This window comes from Ailuropoda melanoleuca, chromosome 18 (genome assembly GCF_002007445.2).
Source record: "Ailuropoda melanoleuca isolate Jingjing chromosome 18, ASM200744v2, whole genome shotgun sequence".
Classification (NCBI taxonomy): Eukaryota; Metazoa; Chordata; class Mammalia; order Carnivora; family Ursidae; genus Ailuropoda; species Ailuropoda melanoleuca.
The window spans coordinates 14,670,951-14,695,359 of record NC_048235.1 but is presented as its reverse complement, the minus strand read 5'-3'; the positions used below and the strand labels follow the sequence as shown (position 1 = coordinate 14,695,359).

The 24,409-nt window shown below is 41.8% G+C and overlaps 1 protein-coding gene and 1 pseudogene across 2 annotated transcripts; one reads left to right on the top strand and one right to left on the bottom strand.

Moving 5' to 3' along the window:
• LOC100468607 (cytochrome P450 4V2) lies at positions 1-24,409 on the bottom strand. 2 transcript variants are annotated; one of them, XR_002143543.2, is made up of 12 exons: positions 23,806-24,409; positions 19,212-19,324; positions 17,706-17,791; positions 16,703-16,893; positions 16,227-16,296; positions 14,343-14,469; positions 12,452-12,637; positions 9,605-9,707; positions 5,402-5,536; positions 5,130-5,309; positions 3,436-3,948; positions 1-1,614 (listed from the first exon to the last, which is right to left on the bottom strand). XR_002143543.2 is itself a non-coding variant. In XM_002923406.4 (11 exons), exons 1-11 carry the CDS (start codon positions 24,017-24,019, stop codon positions 3,776-3,778), a joined length of 1,578 nt encoding a protein of 525 aa, XP_002923452.1. In that variant the 5' UTR covers positions 24,020-24,409; the 3' UTR covers positions 3,400-3,775. The 2 variants fall into 2 exon arrangements, 1 of the variants encoding a protein (XP_002923452.1); XM_002923406.4 differs by lacking the exon at positions 1-1,614 and having other exon boundaries at positions 3,400-3,948.
• LOC117797106 lies at positions 6,011-9,129 on the top strand (annotated as a pseudogene).

Sequence of the window (24,409 nt, the reverse complement as noted above, 5' to 3'; positions counted from 1 at the left end):
GGCAGGGAGTGATGGGAAGGGAAAAGAAGGTGCCAGAAGGTGTCTTATGGGATCAAGAGAGCGGGGGGGCGGGGGGGGGGACAGCTACAGGCTGGGAGTAAATTTAGAAACTGAATTCAGTGTAAAAGGCCCAAAGAAATGCCCCATTTGGTGAATTTCTGCCCAAGAAGCAAAGGAGAGAATACAGAGTCCATGTGTAGTAATTACAGATGAGAGATTTGTCCCTGGAATTTGGACTACAGCTAGCTAGAAGGAAAACTGGGGTGAATCTGCTTTAATTAAAGCAAGAAAAAATGATGAACTTCATCTGGGGAATACATCAGGATGGAGCTAAGAAACTAGACTCTTGTGTTAGGCTAATCCCAGGTGTATTCTAAAATAAAGCACTAGGCTTTTAATTTTCCTACCATCGAGAAAAGATGGAAACCCCGCATTTCCTCAAACGCTATTGCATTTATCATTTCACATACCTACTAACATCAAATCATGGTGCGATATACCTGAAATTAATATCATGTCAATTACATCTTAATTTTTAAAAATTCTATTGCATTTAAATGACTAGCAGACATCTGTTATTGGCTGATGTTATTCAGCCTAGAGAAGTACTGAACAGCACAAAGGAAAGATGAAGACCTAAGATCATGTCCAAAGAATAGCGCACCTTTCTTCATCCCACAGCTGAGCTGACCAACACTAAGTTGCTTTTGGTTAGAAATAAAGACAATCAGCCTAAGCAAAATGACAATAGCCTGGCCCTTGGGCTCCAGGGTAGAGGTGAACAACTCAACAGTGCACAGGGCAGGCACACAGGTGAGCTTCCACACCACCTGGAACGTGGGATGTGGACCCTCCAGGATTCTCTCCATTTCTTTCCTCTGCTTCTTCTTTACCCATCACCTTCTTCCCATCTCCTAGTCTCTGCTCCAGAGGCTCAACTACCAATTGATCCCCAGTCTCACAACTTGAAACCTCCACCAATTCCCAAGGGGAGAACTCTGAGTGGACCCCGCTTGGGTCGATCAACTTAAGTCAAGAGAGCAACATTGCCTAAGAACACGGCATCGTCAGCTAGAACTGCATATTGACCGTACAGGTGTTGGGGAAGCAAAAAGGTGAGAAACGGAAGATAAAGGGGGGAGGTATTTATCATGGGATAGTTCCAAAGATAAAGAGGGTGCTGTTCCTTTAAAAAAATGGTTGGAGGGAGGTTTCCAGACACACTAAAAAATTTGTCATGTGCCTGCCAGCATCTCATTAGATGCTGGAAAGAAAAACAGTTTGGTCGTCCAGATACATTCCAGGGTAAAAATTGATTTTTTTTTTTTTTTTTGGTGCACAGCATCTCTTTCACTGTGAGATGGGTCACTTGGTTCAGAAACCGACACTCTTGAGTTGTCTGTGACAACGAGTAGAGCACCAGTTGGTTCACTAGTCCGTCACCCGGGAAGGTTTCTAGACTAAAATGCCTGAGATCCAGTAATGCTGATGGTTTGGCTGATTCCCAGGCCTCTGTGGGAGATTTCACTTTCTGCTATCAGCTGAGCAAAATGTGCTGGTATTTCCACTTCTCCTCTGGTTAATTCTTCAGAGTCAGGAAAACTCAAAATCAGTCTATGACAAGGGCACAAGGAACATCTTGTTAGAACATCTGAGCAGCACTGCGGACTTCAACTCAAACATACTATTTCTTTTATTACTCATTATGAATCGGTCACCCACTGATTTGCCTTTAAACCTACTTATATTTCAAACTGACATCAATTCTTAGAATAAAATGTAGCACCCATGATTAAAATGTAATTTATTTTTCTTGAGATATCTCTTTTGAGCAGTAGTAAGACAGGTAATAGGGTCATAGATACTTGATCATTCTCTTATTAAAAAAAGACAAAACACAAAAAACCCCACCAGCATCTGCATTTCGATATCACAGACCATAACATAATCTCTCAATTCCACCTCTAACATGGCTAAGAGAATTTCCAATTAAAACACGATTAACAAAGTATTCCAGGGCCACATGAAAATCTTAGGACAAAAGGTAACATTAAATAATGTTTTACTTTAAATTTAATTTCACATCCAATGTAGAGTCACTGAAAAAAAGAAAAAAAGGGGGAAAAAGGAAAAGAAGGAAACAAAAAGAAAAAGCAAGTTTTATATCTAAATGCATAAAATTGAGAAATAATACTAATTTCCAGGAATAAAACCTTGATTATCTATAGTCATCTGGGAATAAGATTTTCTGCCTCTACCCACTTTCTGGATAACAAAGTTAAGCATACAGTGGGGATCTTTTTCAACTATATCATATACTTCCTTGACTTTTTCTCATAAATTTAGCAGCTGGCTTGTCTGCACCAGGGTTTCTTGAGATAGTAATGTGGGTAGAGCCGCTGACCGTGCCCTAAATGACTCAGCCTCAAGTACTTGCAAATGACTTTGGTTTTGTAATCTCTTCCTCTGATATCCATTGAAAAGCAGAAATTCCATCCTCTTTATCTGTTGCTTCTATCTGCTACTGCCTTGGGAAAATTGAAGAAACAATCTTACTAAGTTTATTAAAAGTTGTTTTTTAAAGTCACTGAATGAGGGAGTAGAGATACTGCCTATGGGATTAAAATTCAGAGAATGTGTGTCAGTTATAAGCTCGACAGGTATGTTCTGGAGGACTGAATTTAATCGAAGTCTAACCCTAAACTAAGTGAGGTATTATTGGTTATTAAATATAGATGAATGACTTCTCTTTTCCTTTAATGATGGAAGAATTCTAGAAGAAATATCCAAAATCAGACGCAGAAAATCTGTGTTCTAATGACACATCTAGTTACAGACCTGAATTCCATAAAGTAAAGCAGACATAGTGAAGGCTATCACATTGGTAGAGGAGAGATACAGAGTACAGACCTCTATTTCCAGCCCTATCGCCCACTAGTGGCATGACTCTGGGCAGAAACTTACTTTCTCATTGATCTCATTCCCTTCTTCTAATAAAAGGGAGTACAATTAGATAAGCAATAAGGACCTTCCAGCTCCTCATTACCCTGAGGCAATGTGGGGGATTGGACATCACCAAGAGGAATCTTTCCCAACCATATATGATATATAAGGGTAGTTGTGATACTATGACTAATGAAGTCATGGCTGTAAGCACCTAGTCAAAAGGGAAATAGGAACAGAACCTATGAGTCAAGTACGAATTATCTACTCTAGATGATAAAATCCAAAAAATGCTATAATAATAATTCTTATAATTGATGCCACTCATAATTAAAAAACTTAAGCTTCTTATGTCTAAGCACTTAATTACTCACCCTTTTCAAATTAAATGCATATGTATATACATATATATATATATATATATATATACACATATATATATATATATATATACATATATATATATATATGTTCCCCAGTCAATAAGAATACCTTAAAAAATTCTGGAACTTTAATTAAATTATATCCTTTGGATCTGCCAATTGAAATTGAGTTGGTCTGTGGATCCCTCTGTTGAGAAACCTGTCCGATGTTTATTTACGTGGTGCCATCAGCAGTTAACTCTACTTCTGGGATCAAGGCCAAGCGTTAAGATCGATGGTAATGATGAAAATAATCAAACTCTTTGGTGGACTTAACCTCAAGGTAAGCGGGGACAAGAAAGAAATAGGACTAGGGACTAAGAGTATTGAACTCTGATCAAGAAATTGTAAACCCAGCTTCCTTCAAGAAAAGACTTTTTACATGACAAAGGCACAGTCCAATTATATGGTTAGGATTCGTCCGCATTTCTCCTCTTCAACTTGATCCAGATGCCATTAGCTGGACGAAGAATCAACTCTCCTGCTAGACCAAGTTCTTCTCTTTTCTGGTTGGATTCTACCCAAAAATGCCTCAGGATGCAGGAAAGAATGGTCTTTTCTTCCATTATGGCAAACTTTTGACCTTCAAATTAATGTAAATAGCATTACTTTAATTATACAAATATCCCAAATCTGAGAAATCACAAGTCCTATTAGAAGAAGCAAGCAATTGTATACTTTCACAGTGGGGACAATCAGAATCACTTGGGATGTTAGTTAAAAATGAAGATCTTCAGTTCCCTTCTCTACTCCTACCCAGTACATCCGAATAGCTGGGTGGGGTAGGTGTCTGTATTTGAGCAATAACCCAGATGAATTCTGGTCACTGAAGCATGAGAATCATTACTTTTGATGGCTTTCTTATTGGGCCTTTAATTTACTATATAGTAACTATGATTCCGATTCATCCATTTAAATCTGACCTCATTTTACTAACACCTGCATTTACATGGATGATAAAATGCTGGAGATCCTAAAACCGAAGTGTTTATAATGCATGGTGATGTGCATTCATTTTGTTTAAGTAATTCAGCTGGCCATATGGTAAACATTCTTTGTTCTCATCTTGCAAGATGCAATCTCAGCAACAAACATAGATATTAGGTGAAATACAGCTAATCACTACAAGTAAGTTTTCTACCATAGAAAATATATTCTACTTTGATCCAAAACTGGCATTTTAAAACTCTACCATGTAACTGATTGTGCTTTATGTTATGGGCTGAACTGTGTCCCCCCAAATTCATATGTTGAAGCCTTAATCCCTGCATCTCGGAATGTGACTGTTTTTGGAGATAGGGTTTTTACAGAGATTAATTAACTTAAAATGAGGTCATACGGATGGACCCTAATCCAAGCTGACTGGCGTTTTTATAAAAAGAAGAAATCAGGACATGCCACCCAGGAAAGACCCCGTGGAGATACAAGGAGAAGACGGCCATCTACTGCTGAGCTTTAGAAAGACCTCAGAAGAAAGCAACCCTGCTGACACCTTGGTTTCAGACTTCCAGCTTCCAGAATATGAGAAAATGATTATCTGTTGTTTAAGCCACTTGGTAGTATTTTGTAATGGCAGCCCTGGCAAATTAATCTACTTCATGACAGTCTTTTTTGGAACAATAATGTATAGTGAAGGGGAGGAGAAAGGAAAGCAGTTTTTTAAAAGACTGTTGCCTATGAGACACTACATCTCAAAGAAATTATTGTGAGAAACCCACTACCATGTGGGCTGGAAAGGTGAAACCAATTCTGATGGATACAAACCTATACAGTTTCTGGGTCCAGCAGAGAAGGGCACATATGCGTATGGATGGCGTCCTTGCAAATTCTCGGGAAAGAACCGCTCTGGCTGGAACTCCTCAGGGTCTGGGAAGTATCTTGGATCTCTATGCAGTGCATAGGGAATGATGATGGCTTGAGAGCCTTTTACAATTTTGTAACCCCCTGTCAAGAGGTAGGTAATATGCCATAAGAATGGAATAAGATGGACATTAAAAAATCCATTCTCCCTACTCTCCTGATTACAGAGTTCTTACCAACTTCACAATCTTCATTAAGATTACGGGCAAATAAAGGAACAGAAGGGAAAATGCGAAGGCTCTCCTTAATGACACATTCCAGGTATTTGAGTTTCTTCAGGTCTTCTAAGGTAGCAGCACGATCAGACTTCCCTGGTTAAAGGAAATACAGGAGATAACAACGGAAGAACTCTGGGCTTGGGGAATGGGACATCAAAGAGGAATTAATCAAAGCACCAAATGTTAAATATCAACAGCCAAAGTAGGATTTCTAATATTACACATAATAAAAAAAAATGAGACATGTTAAGTGAAAGAAATCAGACACAAAAGGTCATGTATTGTATGATTCCATCCACAGGAAGTGCTCAGTACAGGTAAATCCACAGAGACGGAGAGTAAATTAGTGGTTGCCAGGGGCTGGAGGAAGAGGGAATGGGGTGTGGCTGATTACCGTACAGGGTTTCCTTTCAGAATGCTGAAAATGTCTTGTAATTAGAGTAATGGTTGTGCAACACTGTGAATGTACTAAATCACACACTTTATTTAAAATGGCTAATGTTGAGTTCTCAGAGCTTCCAGATGTGCATCTTCCCTTGGGTCAGATTCTTGGACTCTCCCCCCGACATGGCCCCTAAACGCCTTTCGTTCCTGTGTCAAAAAAAGACATGGAGATTGCCAGAGGAGACATCAACCTCTCTGGACTTGCCACAGGAAGAAAAAGAATAGCAAGGAGCAACTGCACAGATTGATGAAGTACAAACTGAAACAGACGGACTTAAGGAAAAAGCCAGTGAAGAATTTTGAAGGGATAACAGAAATATAACAAACACCCTGACCGTGTCTTCAAAGGAAGTTGGAATTGATCACCCAAATCCCAACATCTGTCGACCACCCACAAATCTGCCATTACTTGGAGAGGGAGAGGCACCGCATTGTCTGAGCAGAGTTGAAGTGACAGAATCTGAAGATATTCAATCAGGTTATAGAAGAGATGTTCATTTGGATAATAACCCTCCTTCAAAAATAAAGTTCTTTCCAAAGAATTTCATCTGGATGACAGTGTGATCCACCTTCAAAGCCTACTGAAGTCAAATGGAAATCGGAAAGGATTGGATGAGATGCTTAAGTCACACGCAAAATAAAGCCAGCAGGAAGAGGGCGCATGAGGAACCAGAGGGCTTCTTTCTCTGCTTTACTGACCATTCTGATGCAGGTACAGATGAGTTAGGAGAGGACATCTGGGATGGGCTATGGTCAAATCCAGGACGGCACTACTTAGTTCCTGACGTGGATGATGAAGAGGAGGATGGAGGAGGACGAGAAGATACTAATGAAGAGGGAACGAGAATGGAGGAGATGAGGAAGTGGGGGAGGGAGGAAAAGAGGGTGGAGGAGATGACAAATGGAAGACTGATGGATTCCAATCTTCTTGTTTTAATTTTCTCCAGTTCCGTTGTGCTCAGTCATGCTGTTCTTGAAATCTCTCTTCTCTCCTTTACACCACGGTTCTCAACTTATTTGGGGGAGGGTAATACCTTGAGCACAATAAACCGGGAAGAGAAACTCTACTTTTTTCTATGCCAAATTCATTCTTATCCCTTTCCATCTCAACCAAAACTTCATAGAAACAACACTCCTGTGCTCTGTGGGGGACCAAAACCAAAACCAAACCAAACCAAAACAAAAAAACCCTTCTGCTCCCTTAGTTGTGCTGGAAGCTGGAGAGTGCTTGGCCCCCATGTGGTGGTACATAGAATTCTAGCTTTTCTCCTTTTCCTCAACACTGAGCTCAGAGATTGCACTGTGTCTTTATGTGACATGTCACCATTTACCAACATGTATCTGTCTACTTTCTCGTGTTTTATTTATTTTTTAAATGGGTTTCTAGAAGATCAGGGAAGGGTGGGTTAGAGAAGCTTGGGTAGGTAAAGAGGGCATCTTGACAACATGGTTTCTCCTTTGGCATGTTTAACTGTGATGTTGAACAAGTATCCTTGCAGTTTAAGATGACACTTTAGAAATAAAATTCTCTTCTCATCACTTGAGCCCTACCACTGGGTAGGAGACTCAGCAAGCCTATAAGACCTTATTTGGAATTGACATTCTCTATCAGAATTTTGTTCCTGTTTATTTTTAAATTTTCTTTTTGTTTCACTGGAGGGAAAAAGATGATCAGTTTTAAACACTAACAGTGTACAAGCTGCTTTGTTACAACACAACTAAACATACACAAATAAATGGTTAATTTTATGTGTAACAAGAGGAATTAATACTTGCAACTCAATGCCCACAGATTACCTGCTCATGAAATTTTAGAGCTAATACTTGGGATAGAAGAAAAAGTGAGGCACCATCATAGAAAAGATGAGAAGCAGCAGAATAAATCATTTAGAATAATGGCATTTTAATTATGTGAGATCAAAAAGTATTTGTGAGACTAGAGCTAGATATTATAGAGGACACAAAATGTGAACATACCCCAAAATAACGTGTGAGTTTCTCAAAGACCAAATTAACTCACTGTAGGCAATATGAGAGAAATTAAAATCAATACAGAAAAAAAAATTGACTATAGAAAGAGACAAGAAGTTTAGATTGTCTCCATTCCACAAAATAAAGTCTTCCCCGTTGATATGAAATTCCAGTCCGTATGAAATTCCATACTCCGTACGAACACAAACCTACCCATCCAACCTCATCTCTCAGCACATTCTACAACATGTTCTGAAGTCTAGCTGCCCGTCACGATTCACTACTGTCCTCCAAACGTTTCCACTACTGTGCCATTGTCCATCTGTTCTCCTCATTCTAGAATGCCTGCCCTCTCCTCCTTTTCCCTTCATTTTTCCCTTCCTCCTTCTTTTCTCTATGCAACTGCATCAGATACCACTTTGTTGGCTGGCTGGCCCAAACTTTCATTTTCTCCTCCCAGCTTTGGGAGCCACGTGATGTGTGGTTAAACAAAGGATAGAACTGATGGCACAATGCATGGCTCCTTTGTGGTTGGTCAGCAATGGTCCCTATACCTGCCAAGTACTAATCCCTGGGACCTATAAATGTTCCCTTATTTGGGAAAAAGGTATCTTTTCAGATTTGATTCAGTTATTGATCTAAAAATGGGGGGGGTTATCCTGGATTATACAGGTGGGCTCTGAATGCCATCACAAATGTCTTTATAAGAAAGAGGAAGAGATCTCTCTCTCTCTCTCTCTCTCTCTCTCTCACACACACACACACACACACACACACACACACACACACACAGGAGAGAAGGTGCTGTGAATAGAGGCAGAGATTTGAGTGATGGACCATAAACCAAGGAATGCTGGCAGGCACCAGAAGTGAGAAGGAACAGATTTCCCCCCCAGGCTTCCAGAAGGAGAACAGCCTGCCAGTACATTGATTTAGGTTCAGCAATACTGATTTTAGATTTCTGGTGTTCAGAACTGTGAAAGAGCACATTTCTGTTGTTTTAAGCCACCCAGCTTAGAGAATTTGTTATAGCAGCCGCAGGAAACTAATACATCCTTCACTCCCCCTTTCCCTTTCCTCCTGTCTTGAAGACAAACATGGAACCTAGAACAACAATCGAGAAGACAAAAGCCACAATGGTGAAGAACAGAGAGAAAAAAGAGCAAGACCGGGCCTCTGCCAACATCCCTATTGGCTTCAGCCTAGGATTCCTTACCTATACTCCTGTACGTTATACAGCTAGCTGTACGAGCAGATTACTCGTTGTATGATAGAAATTTATGTCCACCAGCTTAAGCCACCTTTCCTCTCATTTGTGGCCAGAGGCAATCCAACATGGAACAGCTTTCCCGGACGCCCTCTAACTAACATCACCTGGTCCCTGCCGCTCCCAAAGAGCACCTTCTTCACGTCGCTCAAGCGCACAGCCAGGACCGACCCCGTGCTTCATGCCCAATGGCTGGCTCATCTACTAAGTAGTGAGTCCTTGGAGACAACAGCATTCATCTGTGCACGCCCAGCATCTAGCACGATGCAGTCACATGCCAGGCAGTTAGCAAATGCCTGTAAGTGAGCAGAAGAGGCCTTGCAAAGCAGACAGTACTGGAAGGGATCCCACCTGGAGCTTTCCTGCTTATTACAGAGTCCTTACAACAGGTCCTACAGCACATCCTAGGTGAGCATGAATGGCATTTGTTTCAGTGCGCTTGGGACCCATGGAGCCTCTAATGATGAGGCCAAACATACCAAACACTTCCTCCAGTTCACTGTGCACTTGCTCCTGGACTTCTGGGTAAGAACCCAATAGATATAAGGACCAGTTTATTGCCGCTGCTGTCGTATCATGGCCCTACAAATGTGAGAAGAAACATGGCTTAAAGCAGAGTTGTATCAAGAAGACCAGGAATGACGACTGTGTTTTGAATTGTCTCTGGATGTGACAGCTGCAGTATGACTCCAGAACATAACAAGTTACTTCATACAGCATCTCACCTTGGCGAGAAGCAAACATACAACATAATCCCTTCACAGTGGAGGTTCGTGCTTAGAGAGTCATTTCACCGCCACATGGAGCGGTCTACTTGGTGAGAAGTGGCTCAGCTGTGCCAGTAAGGGCGCATTCCAAGAACGGGCTGCACAAGGCAGTTTTAAAGGGGGAAAAGTCCAGGGGCGCCTGGGTGGCTCAGCCAGTTAAGCATCTCCTTCGGCTCAAGTCATGATCCCAGGGTCCTGGGATCGGGCCCCCATCAGGCTCCCTGCTCAGCAGGGGAGTCTGTTTCTCCCTCTGTCCCTCCCCTCTGCTCATGCTCGCTCTCTCTCTCAAATACATGAATAAAAAAATAAAAGGGGAAAAGTCTGATTTTTGTGAGCCAGCTTGCCAGATCTGCACCTCTAGACTCTCCCGCATTTGCAAGGTAGGCTCTCCCTGTGGATGCTGAACAGCAGGGAGTACATATGCGGGTCTGAGCATTCGCCACAGCAAGGAGTTGATAAACCGCTTCATTTACTACGTGCTGAGTTCGAGGCAAAACACTAAGTACTTTGCAGAAACTAACACAGTTGTTCTTCACAAAAACTTCACGGAACACTTGATACTGTTATTCGCATTTTCGAGATCAAATACCGAGGCTGACCGTCCTGTTTCGTTTTGTCTGCCCCCGGAGAAAGCAGGATGAAGCAAAAGAAAGCACGGAATGTACAGGAGCTCGCCGCACGGCTAGCGCAGGGGCAGAAAGCTTCCTATCTAGCGGCTGGCAGCCCCGCCATGGAAGGCAGGGCACCGACCCTGCGTCCACCTTAGGGGGGCGGTCACACGATCACAGTCTGGGGCTATTCGATGCAAAGAAAGAAAAAACTTAAGATATCAAAGAATGTTAAAACTGGAAGAGAGATCATTCACTGGTCTGGTTGTTTTCGTGAGTGTGAGAGGTTGCTAGCGGGAGACGGAAGTGTGTGTGCCATATACGTGTGTGTGTGTGTGTGTGTAGGTATAGGCGCGTGGATGACAGTGTGTGTGTCCGTGTGTGCACACGTATGTGTACGTGTGTGCATATGCACATGTGTGTGCATACAGGGTGGAGATGCGAGGAGGTCTCTCCCCTTCAACACCAAATAACAGCCAATATCTGCTACATACGTCCTGCGCGCCAGGCACAATTCTTGGGACACTTGGAAGCATCACTAATCTAATCTGTGAGGCCCGCTCTGACCATGAGCACACTGAAGGCCAGAAAGGCTGGGTGAGGTGCCCGGGGTCACACCTCTAGGACAGGTTACGGCTGGGACTTGGCCCCGGAGCCCACATTCGGAACCCTTTTCTGCATGACATTTCTTTTCAATAAAGCTCTCTGCTTAAAGAGGAAGTCTGAAATCACTGCCCTAGGCCATCTCTCTGTTTTACACTGGAAAGCTGTGACAGAGATCAGGGATGACTGAAACCATCTCACACGGCCAGTAGGAACCAGAAGGAGAACCCAAGTCCGCAGACGTGCAACACCACCCGCCCGCGTTGGGCTCCAGCAGGCAGACTGTCCTCCCTCAGGAAGGACAGACGGCCGAACCCTAGCATTGCATCCAGACGGCTGTGGGCAGAGCAGCTAACCCAACACCGAGCAAATGCCGAGCCATCGAAACTACTGATGCCTTTTGCTTTCCTCCACTTCCAAAATATTACCATGTGGTGCTTAAAAAAACCAACATGTCTTTATTTGGCAATCCACACGTTGAGAGACTCCTTCCTTGTAATATTTAATACAGTTAGTTAGAATTATCTCTGTAAAAACTGTACCTTTTATTATTACTATTATTATTTGAAGACCAGAAATCTTTCTAGAATCACTTCATGATTGTGAAGACCACAATCTTTCATACACGTGTGTGTATGTTTGCACAACTGGCTAAATGCCTGCGGGAGGGCCCTTCGGTTAGGGCAGCTCAGAGCGGTAGCTAAGTACTCACTGGTAGAGGCAGGAAGAAAGCAGACTTCTTAAAAGAAGCTAGTGAAGAAACAGACTCCTGGGTTTTAGAGATTAAAAGAAAGCATGAAGAGATAGAACTGACAATAATTTCTGGCTGCTCTTCTGCTTGGAAAAGTCTGACAGACCTTAGGTTTTCTTGAGGGGAAAAAATGTGTCTATTCTGTAACCACCATGAATCAAAGATTTTCTGAATAAGGAAGTTGATCTGATATTTAATTAGGTCCTTAAATTTTATAATGTTTAATGCTGATCTAATGACTCTTCCTGAGTTACATTAAGCTACTTTAAAATTTCATTGGGGCGCCTGGGTGGCTCAGTCAGTGAAGCATCTGACTCGGTTTGGGCTCAGGTCATGATCTCAGGGTCGTGGGATCGAGCCCTACGTGAGGCTCCCTGCTCAGGGTGGAGTCTGCTCGGGATTTTCTCTCTCCCTCCGTGCTTCCCCCACCTCTAAAATAAATCAATCTTAAAAAAAATGAGAAAATAAAAAAACAAAAAAATAAATCTTTAAAATAAATAAAATTTCATTACACTTTTAAAAATAATGTTAAAGATTCTAAAACATAATTGAAATTTATTTAATGATACCTGAAAATAACATGATGATATAAAATACCTCAAACATAAAGGTGTCAACTTCTTCTCGAATATCTTCATGACTTAGCTTGTTCCCTTCATCATCGGTCACATTTAAAAGCAAGTCTAGAAAAGCCCTGCGCGTATTTTTGGAGGGGGAAGAGTCCTTGTCAGCACTTCTGCGTTCTTTGTCTTTCTTCATTTCACTGGTCCGTTCAGTGATAACCTATGATTTAAAAAATCACGTGCTTTTGTTTGGAATTTATTATAACCTAACAATACACTTTCCTATGAAAATATACTAGCTTCCTTAACTTATTTTTTCTAAACCTTTCCTGTCCTTGCTACCTCAACAATAACTTAGGCTCTTGTAAAAATATAGTCAAGCTTCCTGTTCAATTTCAGGGCATTATTTGATAAAACTTCTAAAAATGAATTTAATGTCAAGCAACTTCAGAATTTTCAAGTGCTATTTTTACAGTCTTTCCAATGCGATATAGCGTAATCATCTCTAGAGATCTGAACGAACCAACAAGATAAAAGTACAGGTGCTGGAGAGAATGCAATCCTTATATAGTAGACTAATTACACATCGCTCTAATTACTAATGTTGTACTGGAAAAAAGAAATTGCAAGTTGACGGTCAGTTCACCTGCTTGCTCGCTGTTTCTTCTGGCGAGACTGCTCCTTCCTCCGCACGGCTGACTCCCTCCTTTCAAGTCTCTGCTCATCGTCACACTGTCAGAACGACCTTCTCTGAGCCCTGCGACGCTAGCCCCTAGTACTATCTTCCCAAGCCTGCTTTATTTCTTCCCATTTCTCTTGCCATCTGGCATGATGTTAGTGTCTTTCTCGTCTAATTCAAATGTACGACCCACATGGTAGCAAATTTGTCTTTGTTCATTGACATATTTCCAACCTCTAGAACACTGTCTGGCATTTTGAGAACGCTCATTATTTGCCGAATGAATGAAAGCATTGAAGCCCATCAACTCAACTTTTTTTCTCCTATCAGGCAATTGACCAAACCCGCTACTAAGTGGTTTAAATGAACAGACCCTAAGTTCTTTGAGGGTCTTAAGATCCCCTGGTGCCTCGCATTCAGTATGCAATTTTCAATATTTGTTAAATGAATAATACTGTTCATCTGGTTTGGATTTATTGATATTGATATTCATGCATGAAATTTGAGGAAAAACTTAATTATCCCCATAAAACACAAACTGTTGGCATTCTCCTAAGCTAGGTGATTGCTCTAGATTCATCTTTAACACAGACTGACATCCTATGTCCAAAACAACATCACCCTCTCTTCATTATCTTTAAATTGGAAATAAAATAACAACATCCAGTTAATTTTAATCTTTTGCAAGTTGAAATACTACTCTAAAGGCCCATTGCCTTTGCAAACTACTGTCTAATCCAAACATTTTCCAGAAGACCCTTATAATCCTTGTCTCTTTATTCTCTTAACATAGCACCTGGGTTTTTTAATAAATATTCACAGTTCATATTACATTTTGTCATTTTTTAATAGATAACCTCCCTTACTAAATGAACCTCTCTTAGGGTAGGGAACATACACGTCCTATTCATTACTATATTTCTAACACCAGGTAAAATGTTTGGCACTTAACAAGTGCTTAATTAACATTTACTAAATACATAATTGAAATGTAACCATGTTGCCTACTTTTTTCCATTATTCAATTCAAATTTTATGAGGCACAGGCTCCATGGTCCTACACTGGTTATATTCACAAAACATAAAAATCATGGATTTAAAAAGTTCTGGAAATGGATGGTAGTGATGGTTGCATAGCATCGTGAACATATTTAATGCCACCAAATTGGACACTTAAAATGGTTATAATGGCAAAATTTTATATAATGTATATTTTACCACAATAAAAAATAAACTGAGGTCTTACATTATTGGTAAAATTATGGAGGATCTCTAGGCTCTTTTTGTGTTCCCGTCCTTCTTTAAACATGAGAAACAAAAAGTCAAGCCAGAGCCAGGGCATCTTCATTCTTCGGTGTATCATATCACTCATTCTATAAATAGGATAAAAATACATTAGCTGGTACATGGGAAATGTGTATTTCTTTCACACCTATTTGGTGCCTGCTCTCAACAAGGGTAATATATGGAAACGAGGGTGATTTGTCTTAGAGGCTACTAAGAGCTCCATGCTGTATGCTCAACAATGAATGCATGGGCTTTTACAGAGCCAATGAAGCTCAAAATTTTAATGGTTTCATTAGCGGAAGGAAGAATTCACTAGAGAACTTCCTTACTGGATGGCCATCTGATGTCTGCTCCTATTTCTGCAGAAAGAGTTCTTGACCTCCCAAGGCTGCTGTGGTTCTTGGATCACACGTTGGGATGAAATCTGCCTCTTTCCAAGAGCCACTCATCAGCTTGATCACTCCTCTGGAGTGACAGAGTGCAAGCAGTTGCCCTCTGCCAGACACAAGTGCTCACCAAGTACCCATCGGTCACACAGCTGACCTGAGTACCTCCCTTGTCATTTCCAGTGATAAAGACGCAAGACCTCAACAGGCTCCCCTCCTTTGAGACTGGCTTAAACACCAGTTCTTCAAAGAGATGTTTCCTGACCACTCATCCATTTCCTTTCTTCTTTTCTTTCCTTTTCTCTCTTTTCTTTCTTTCAAGAGAGAAGGAGAGAGAGCTCGAGCAGAGGGAGAGAGAGAATCCTAAGCAGGCTCCACACTCAGTGCAGAGTCCCACAAGGGGCTTGATCCCACAACCCTGAGATCATGACCTGAGCCAAAATCAAGAGTTGGATGCTTAATGGACTGAGCTATCTAGGTGTCCCCCCTGTTTTCCTTTCTAATGTCAACTTTTTTCTTTCTAAGCAATTATTAGAATTTATGTTTGCATTCATTTGTTTCCCTATGTGTCTCCCTGCTATTCTTCCTGTTCATGTGCTGCTATAAAGCTAGTCAGCACCTTGGGCCATGAATGGCACATGACATGCTCAGTAAATATTTATGAAAATAAAGTGAAATAAGCAGTGAATTTAAAGGTAGGAAACATCAAATCAAATCCTGGCCCTGACTCTTATAGCTGAATAACTGCAAGCCCTTTTTAAAGTAAAATTGATTATTTCAATTAAAAAATAATACACACTCGGAGCAGAAAATATGGGAAAGGAGAATGAACAACAATAAAAACAAAACACTGTAAGAAAGAGAAGCACACACACACAAAACAATAATAACCACAGCTAATATTTTGGCATAGTATCTTTTGGTTTTTTCTTTCTATATATAATTTTTATGCCTAGTGGTAATCATACTAAAAAAATTGTTTTTATCTTTATCACTTAGTATCATAATGTCATCCCTCAATATATTATAAAATAATCATTTTAAATTATGGCATAACGTGGGTGTGTCATGATTTATAAAACCATTCCTCTATTGGCCAAATGCATGCTTAAATGACTAGGTCAATTTTAGTATAAAGTTTCATTCTGAAGCAATGAAAAAGATACTCACAAATTATTAGCAATAATTTTTAAAGCCCTAATCAGTAACCATTTTATTTTAATTTTATTAAAGATTCTATTTATTTATTTGACAGAGAGACAGCCAGCGAGAGAGGGAACACAAGCAGGGGGAGTGGGACAGGAAGAAGCAGGCTCCCAGGGGAGGAGCCTGATGCGGGGCTCAATCCCACAACGTGGGGATCACGCCCTGAGCCGAAGGCAGACGCTTAATGACTGCGCTACCCAGGCGCCCCAATCAGTAACCATTTTAAAGATGATTAAAAGGATTTCCTTTACCTATAAACTGCACGGACATACTCAGAATCATCATTACTTTGAGCACCAATATTCTTCCCCATAGCTGTTTCTGCAAAACAGGGGCAAGAAGCAACCATTCAATTTGAGCACATATCCTCTGTTTATTTTCCAGTGGCAAACACTTTAAAAAAAAAAAAAAAAAGACATAAGTCCTGTTCTGTTCTCATAGATTTTAAAATTATTCTCTCCCCTGTTGCTTCTTCTCTTGTATCTTCTCCTACTCCTGTTCCTGCTCCTTCTTCCCTCTGTCCTTCCAGGCATGTTGGCTCTGTGACTATTCTGCTCAAAGCCCTCACAGTGGCTCCTGCATCTCAGGGGGCTGAGCAATAGGACCACACTGAAAAATCCAATTTCCTTTCCGATCCCCTCATTCACCTTCCCACTGCGGTATTATTTTCTGCTTGGGCCATTCTATCTCTACACCATAACTTTAGAAACAAATCAATGAGACTTACCACAAATTATATCTAGAGCACAAAGAGTGATGTAAAAAAAGCAGTTAAATGCTTCTTGGTTAACATGTTTTTCAAGCTTATTAACCAATATATTTGCGTGTTCATTCATGACATCTAAGAAGTCTTCCAGAATTGTAAAATGGAAAGTGGGTATTAACATTTTTCTCCTAGATCGCCATTTGTTTCCAGTACTAGAAACACAATACAAGGTTACAAACAAGAGAAGCGACATTGGAAACAAATAAAGTATAAATTTAGCCAAGTCAACAAAACTCTCCTGAAAGAGCTTCATCTACAGATTCTCAAATGCTTTGGTCAGAATGTCAAAGATTCAAAGATAGCTATAGAATGTGGATAGTTTAGATATTATTCTAAATTACTAATATTTAAAGGGGCACTCATAAGAATTGAAAAATTTAAGAATTTTTCCAAATTTCTAAGTTCTGAGTTTCTAAACTTTAGAGTATTTTCCCCCTCTATTAGTACCTCAGTCCTCAGATGGTCCTCGTGGTCTGGAATTCTACCTCGATCTCTCCTATTTTCAGATTCTCCACAGACCCCACCAGGGTCCTGCCTTTCTTTTGGCAGGCCCTCTCTCAGAGGATGGAGTCCTATTTCTGGATGCCAGCTCCAAGACTGAGATTTTATGCTCCATATTCTTCTCTGGGGCTGACTGACTTTTTCACTGGATTTTCCGTATCTGCCTGCGCCAAACTCTCCTTTGCTTTACTCCATTCATACACGAGGAATTGACTCTTCTTGAAACACTGGTCATCATTATTATTGAGTCCTGTGGCTAGAAATTACCAGACACCCTGGACTCCTATCTGTCAGAGCCCATTGTTCTCCAGAACTTTCCTTCCAGCTTCTCCCCTACTTCCTGGTAGCACTCTCCTCCTTCTTGCAGACAGGAGAACTACTTTGTGGCAATTCCTGACATAACAAATTATCTATTGGAGTAACTGTTTCTATGAGACAGCTTTACAAATCTACCCCGACATACCTTGTAAGAAGTCCTAAGCCAAGCCATGGTTCCAGGAACTTGTACACATAGGATTTGTCAATTTGCCTTGAACTAGTTAAAATGACCTTGGAAAGAGAAAAAAAAATTGAGAGATATGTTGACATCAAAACAATTTCAACTATAAGTTGCCTTCTACCTGGCTAGAACACTACTTTTTAAAGTAGCATCTTGTAACTATTATTTCTCTGTCATTCATTTTTATTCCTGTGCCTTAAAGAAAGTCAAGTAGAGTTTTGAACATACAACTGTCACTCAGTCTTGAGACTAAATGGAGTTGAGAAAAAGGAAAATGTCCAAGATGATGCCGTGGTTCCTACCATGAACTAGGAACCAAGCGGAGTCATTTATTGAGGGTGGGAGGATAGGGGAGAGGAGACAGGTGAATCCAAGGATGACCAGGCCTGGGGAGATGAAAATCACAAGCTCATTTTTGGGCATGTTGACTTGGAGACGTTCAAGTTGCTATGGTCTGGAATAGGAATGATGCTCAGGATAGACTTGAACGAGAAGCGCACAGCTGAGTACCCCCAGCACGGGAGTAACACTGAAAGCCATGAGTGTGATCACATCACCGAGACTCCAAGTGAAATAGAAGGGAGGAGCATTTAGGTCTGAGCACAAAATGCTCCCCAGGCTCCTAACTGCAGTCCCGCAGGCTGCGGACAGATCTCTCACACCCTGTACACCAGGCCTGCTCACACCAAGTCGGCAGTGGCTGAACTCCTACACCTGTCTCCTCACTATTCTGAGCCGGGCTGCTGCAGTGTGGTACAAGAGAAATCCAACATCTTACTGCAATAGCTAAGAAAGACAGAGCTGAGCATTACTGCCTAGGAAATTATGTTTAATTTTGTTCCAAGATGTCCTGTTTATCCCATTCTTACTCCCTGACCCAAATCCTTTTCTCATCAAACCACAAGATAATCTCCCTGGTGTCATAATGGTAAGTAAAAGGCATACAATCTTTTTGAGCAGTTATTTCAACATCATGGATTAATGATATCTGCACTGTCAATATCAGAGGAACATTCTTTTTAAGAAAATTAACTTGGCATAATAACTTTGTAATGGATATGAGACTCTGATCACCTTGAGAAAAACACTCATACTTTATTAGTCTTACATTTTTGGACTCTTGAAACAGTGCCTGGAAGATAACATGTGCGCTCACCTTACAGAATGATCTATTTATGGTTTTATAAAACTATATCCTTATGCAGACTTTCCAAAGAAAAGGAGAACAAATATCTTGGACCTGATAACGTGTATGGAGGCTGCTTTGTCCAGAGGCTGCTACCCTCTCCAGGTTTTATACGGTACCTGGAAAGCATTAAATGGCTCCTACATAGCCGAAAATATGTAATGAAATGCTCAATATACTGAATTTAATTAAATACAAGAACATTGTTTCTATATTTATTCTGATGAGACTCACACACCATCAGACATGCAGGGGAATAGTGGTCATACTGACCGCACACTCACCTCCACATTTTCTGCATTATAAATGGCTACTATTGGTATGGGCCCAAGCCAGAGTTTCAGTAGTGGTTGGTGTCGGTTTTCTTCGCTGTAACAAATGAGCTGCTGAAAAAATTCTGGGAGAAAGTATTTAATTTTCAATGAGTTTCTTATTGTGTCTTTTGGGTTCAGTTTTGGTTTGGTTTTTTTGTTTATTTATTTACTTTAGGCAAGTCACTTAATATTTCCCACGTCTCTCACATCACAGGTAAACCATACAGCCCCTATTAAATGATATAATGATTGAATGGCGAAGGTAATTTAATTACGAGTAAGATAACATCCAAGAAACGTGCACCTCCAAAGAATGCAATCCCTACTCTCAAGGAGCTTCTAACCATGGGAGATGGTGACTTTTTTAACACCAGAAAAAATGAGATGGTTGCTAGAAAAGAAGTTTTAGTCTGATGAGTTATTGATTCTCATTGAGAGGACTGAAAAAATTTCATGAAGGAAGTGGCATTTGAGCATTAAAAATGGAGTTGTATTTTTATAGGCAGAAAAGGGGAGGTAGGGGCAGAGACAGAACGTAAGCCAAGCAGCAGAAACAGCAGAGCAGAAGCACAGAGGTCTGGAAAATCCCTGAAGGTGCAGCCGAAGCATAAGATGGGGTGATACCATTGGAAGAGGAGACTGGAGTGTTGGACGGTTTGATTTTCTTTTACATGCTGTAAGGAGTAACTGGAAGTTTCTGATGAGGACTAGCATGGCTGGAGTCATACTTTAGGACAATAACACTAAGGTGGTAAGATCTGTGAATCACCTGGGTATGCTGGGGCCCCTGGAAGCCTCCGGGGGTGGGGAAAAGGCTGGGATTCAATGTTGCCAGGGTTAAGGGCCTTGGCTGTGCAATATGGCGGGCCCTTGCATTAGGTGTGGCAACCGCAGCATCAAAGTAGTGTGGAAAACTCGGGAGTCAACACTTTCCATGTCGCAGTCCATGAGGACCCCCTCTGGGGAATGCAGTGTAGCGTTACAAGAGATTAAGCCATGATAAAACTCTCCATGAGGAAATGCCAAACTGATGAGTGTCATCTGGGTAGAAACAAACGACAGTAGCCAGTGACTAAAGAATTAAGGTACAGGGTCCAGACCTCAGAGAAAAGACATGGCATAGGTTAGACATGCTTTCAGAACATGAGTCAAACAAGATGAAATTAAGGGAGCTGGGGAATTGATTACATGTCAGGAAATGGGGCAGAAACCTCTTTACACTGCAGGGAAAACCTAGGAGGGCTGGGGAGGGGCAGGCTAGCTGATAGCCATATGGAGATTCAGGGCTTCTTCTGGGCAAAGGGAATGCCTGACTGACAACAGCAAGGCTAATTCCAACCCCACTGTGAGGCTACTAATACAGTTCTTAAGATTTTGACAGAGCTATTTTGACATGAGAATTCGGGCACCAAGGACAAATGGACGTGGCATAAAAAACAAACCATTCAACTTTCCAGCTCTTATTCAATGCCCATAAATGCGCACATGCTCAGCCCATCTCTGCTCCTCGTTCATCTGTAAGCGTCACCCATTCCCAGGCTCCAGGGCAAGCTGCACAAAAGGCAGTGGGAGAGGAACTAAGGCTGACGGATGTCCATCACGTATGATGCCAAATAAACACTAATGATTTTTTTAAAAGAGTTTGCAGATTTCAGCACATCAAAACCTAGTCATAATTATCCTAAAATAGCTACTATCCATTATGTCACGTTCATTTACTGCAGCAAGTTATTACACATCAGACCTAGCATTAGGGTTTTTGATGCATTGTCTTTTATGCCTCACCATAGTTAAAGGAAAGGCGCTATTATTACTGTCACAATTGGGGAAACTGTGCACTGCTGAGTAACTTGTCCAATACCACAGAGCTAGTAAATGATAGAATCGGGCTTTGTACTTAAAGCAGTAAGACCCTACAATCTGCCATCTTAACCATTACACCATATTGCTTCAAAATGGCTCCTGGTCCAAACAGTTGTCAAAATTTCTGTGAAAAGAGTTGGGTCAAATCAACGGTGTCAAAATACCATGCTTTGTGATAATAACCGCCTGCCTTGGTCTGATCTGACAGAGGAGACAGGAAAGTGTGAGCCTGTGGTTTGAAGGTATCAGGTCCAATATCAGAGAACAGGTGAAAAAGATAGGTGTTGACATAATGGACTAAAAAGCAAGAGATTGGTTTGAAAGGCCAATGAAAAGTCAACTGCAGAACTCCCGGTGAGGTTACTGAGGCCAGAATTTGGACAGTGGCCACAAATCAAAACCACAGCTTCCTGCCCAAGAGACAAGGTCACGGAGAACAGGGAATGTATCTTGGAATAATCTGACATCAACCACTTTGTTTAGCTCAATGTTGGGCACAAGGCGAGTCTCCATGTTTGACTGACAATTAAGGAACTTACTCAAATTCTAGACAGTGATCTAGAAACAGCATGCATTAAATTTACTCCTTAAAATAACTCTGTCATACAGTTACTTTTACAAGTAAAGGGTAAAGAAAACCTCTAACTTAGCTTTAATATTTGCTTTATATATTCCGGTGCTCATCTGTTAGGTGTATATATATTTACAAATGCTATATCTTCTTGTTGGATTGACCCCTTTGTCATTATGGAGCTTTCTCTTGGTCTTTTATTACAGTCTTTGTTTTAAAGTCTATTTTGTCTGGTATAAGTATAGCTTCCCAGCTCTCTTGGTTTCCATTTGCATGAAACATCTTTTTCTATCCCTTCATGTTCAGTCTGTGTGTGTCCTTATATCTAAAGTGAACTCTTATATGTAGCATATAGATGGGTCTTATTTTTCTATCCAATCAGCCACACCATGTCTTTTGATCAGAGAATTCAGTCCATTTACATTTAAAGTAATTATTGATATTGCCATTTTGTTCAATGTTTTCTGGCTGTTGTAGTTCTTCTCTGTTCCTTTTTTTCTTCTCTTGCTCTCTTCCTTTTAGAGAGTTTGAAACAACTTCTCAAATTTAAACAACTTGGTTGCAAAGCTGGAAATTGAGCAGAGCTTTGCCTGATGCCCAAATCCGGTACTTGCTAGATTAAAAAGTCCCTTTGTAAAAGCCAGTGTGTTGTCATTCTCTTCACTCAGAAAGTAACTCCAGGGAGAGTTACCTTAAATATTCCAATCAACTCACTGTGTATTTCGAAACAGGTCTCATTCACTGGAGATTTCAATTCTTAGAAAAATTTCCCAAAAGAATATAATGAGATTTTTTAAAGCATGTTATTTCTTGTTGGGGGCGGGAGATTAATATTTCTACACAATTATTTTTTAATGCTATAAAGCCTCAGGGTAGGAGAGGTTAGCTCTGCTTTTAGTATTAACCAAGATAATTTTTACAAACACGGTTTCCATATATCTAAATGCATTATTCAATCACTTGTAACGTTAGATGCATTGATGTTTAGGTGGTGAAAAGTTAACTTGGATTTCTTCTGTCAGAAAACATTTTCGATATTTTGATAAACACTCCCTCATGAAAATTTATCTATTTCTGTGAAGTTGAAAGGACAGCAATTTTGGGGTGGGGGGGGACAGAGCTGGAAAAGAATCCCTCTTGCTTTGGAGTTAATGTTCAACTCTAGAACTGTTATTTACAATTAATCTGACGTGAAACTGGGTTGCGGTCCTAGACGTGTTTTAGAATACTTCATTTTGGGCGAATTTTTTCAGCTCTGGGTATCCCAACTTATACACCCATTAAAATGAAGTGCTAAGATCTAATTCCCCGTCCCCTATGGGAAACTGTAAATACCAGGTACTTTTGAGAGCTTTCTAACTTAAAGTGTTGTGCTTTTTTTTTTCCTCATCAACAAAGCACAAATCAATCTCTTCAAAAAGATATCGGTAGAAAACAATCCACTGTTTAATAATAAGGCCTTTAAAACATGGTGTGTTTGCCAGAAGGCCCTGCCCTCATAGTTTACTGTTATTACGTAACCTTAAAAGAATTAAAATAAGAAGATCAAGAAGGGAAGAAAGTTGTGGCCCAGTCTTGTGATGTGGGAGGGACGGAAGTCTCCAATCAGTGTCTAGTGCCTGGTTTTCCAGAGGGCGGTGGATGGGTGGGTGGAGGATGACGGTACTGTTTTAAGGTACTAGCCCAGTTCCAGGGAAGTTTCTGCCCGTAACTACAGCTTTAACAGCCAAGGGACAAGACAAGCCGTGTTTTGGGATAGGAGTAGCTAGAAGTGGGAAAGAAGAGCCCAAGCGGAAAGACAGGACTTCACAAACACTGCGTTCTAGTCTATACATAAAGAAAAAGCTCACTTAACAGGGAGCCCTAACAATTTTATCAGGTGTCCCCGGGCAAACTGGAAAGAACTGGGAACCCAGTCTCCAGCGGGTGACGACTCTTGTTCCTGAAAGCAAGCCAGCACCGCAAGTCGAGGCGCTCTAGGCTGCCGAGGAGGCAGGCGCGGGGACGAGGTGCGGGCGGGTTGGGGCCCCAGGAGCTCCTGCATCCATCCCGAGGCTTGCTGCTAGGCGGGGCCCCGCGGGCAGGGTGGCCCCGGGTGCGGGCGCGGTCGGCCGGGGCGCGGTCCCTTACCTCTCCCGTCGGGCTTCATCACCAGCGAGTGTCCCACCAGCGGGTAGGCGCCGGGTAGCGTGGGGAGGGCCCTCATCTGCTGCCATTTGTGCGCGTAGCTCGCCAGCATCTGCAGCAGGTTCAGGATTAGGGTGGCGCCCGCCACCGACACGGCGCTCAGCGCGCCCCACAGCAGCAGCTTCTGCCCCAAGTGCCCCAGCCACAGCGCCAGCATCGCGCCTGCGGTCCGCTCCGCTCCGCACCGAGACTGCCGGGAGGGCAGGAGCCGGGGGCCGGTCCCGCCGCTGGAGTGCAAGCGCCCTGGTCCTGGGAGGAGCTCCGGGACGCCGCAGGGATGCCAGCGCGTCCCATAGGGGAAGAGGTTGTGCCCGGCCCGCTCTCTTCTTCCTCCTCCCCCACCGAGCACAGGCCCAGCCTGGCCTCCCTGAAGCCGGGACCCCGAGACCGGGGCTTCCCGCTGCGGGGGCCACCCGGCTGCAAGAAAAGCACCGCGGGGTTGTTACTGAGCTCGGCAAAAACCTACGTAATGCACACGCGCCCTTTATATGGACAAGCAGAAACCGAAAGACCTGGAAAACAGCTGCAGGGTTCCGCTGAGTGCTGC

Coding starts and splice junctions, on each gene's coding strand:
- LOC100468607 (XM_002923406.4), bottom strand. CDS start 24,019: ATGCTGGCGCTGTGGCTGGGGCACTTGGGGCAGAAGCTGCTGCTGTGG. Junction 17,792..19,211: donor ATAATGCAGAAAATGTGGAG/GTGAGTGTGCGG, acceptor TCTCTTTCCAAG/GTCATTTTAACTAGTTCAAG. Junction 14,470..16,226: donor TATGTCCGTGCAGTTTATAG/GTAAAGGAAATC, acceptor TCCTATTTATAG/AATGAGTGATATGATACACC.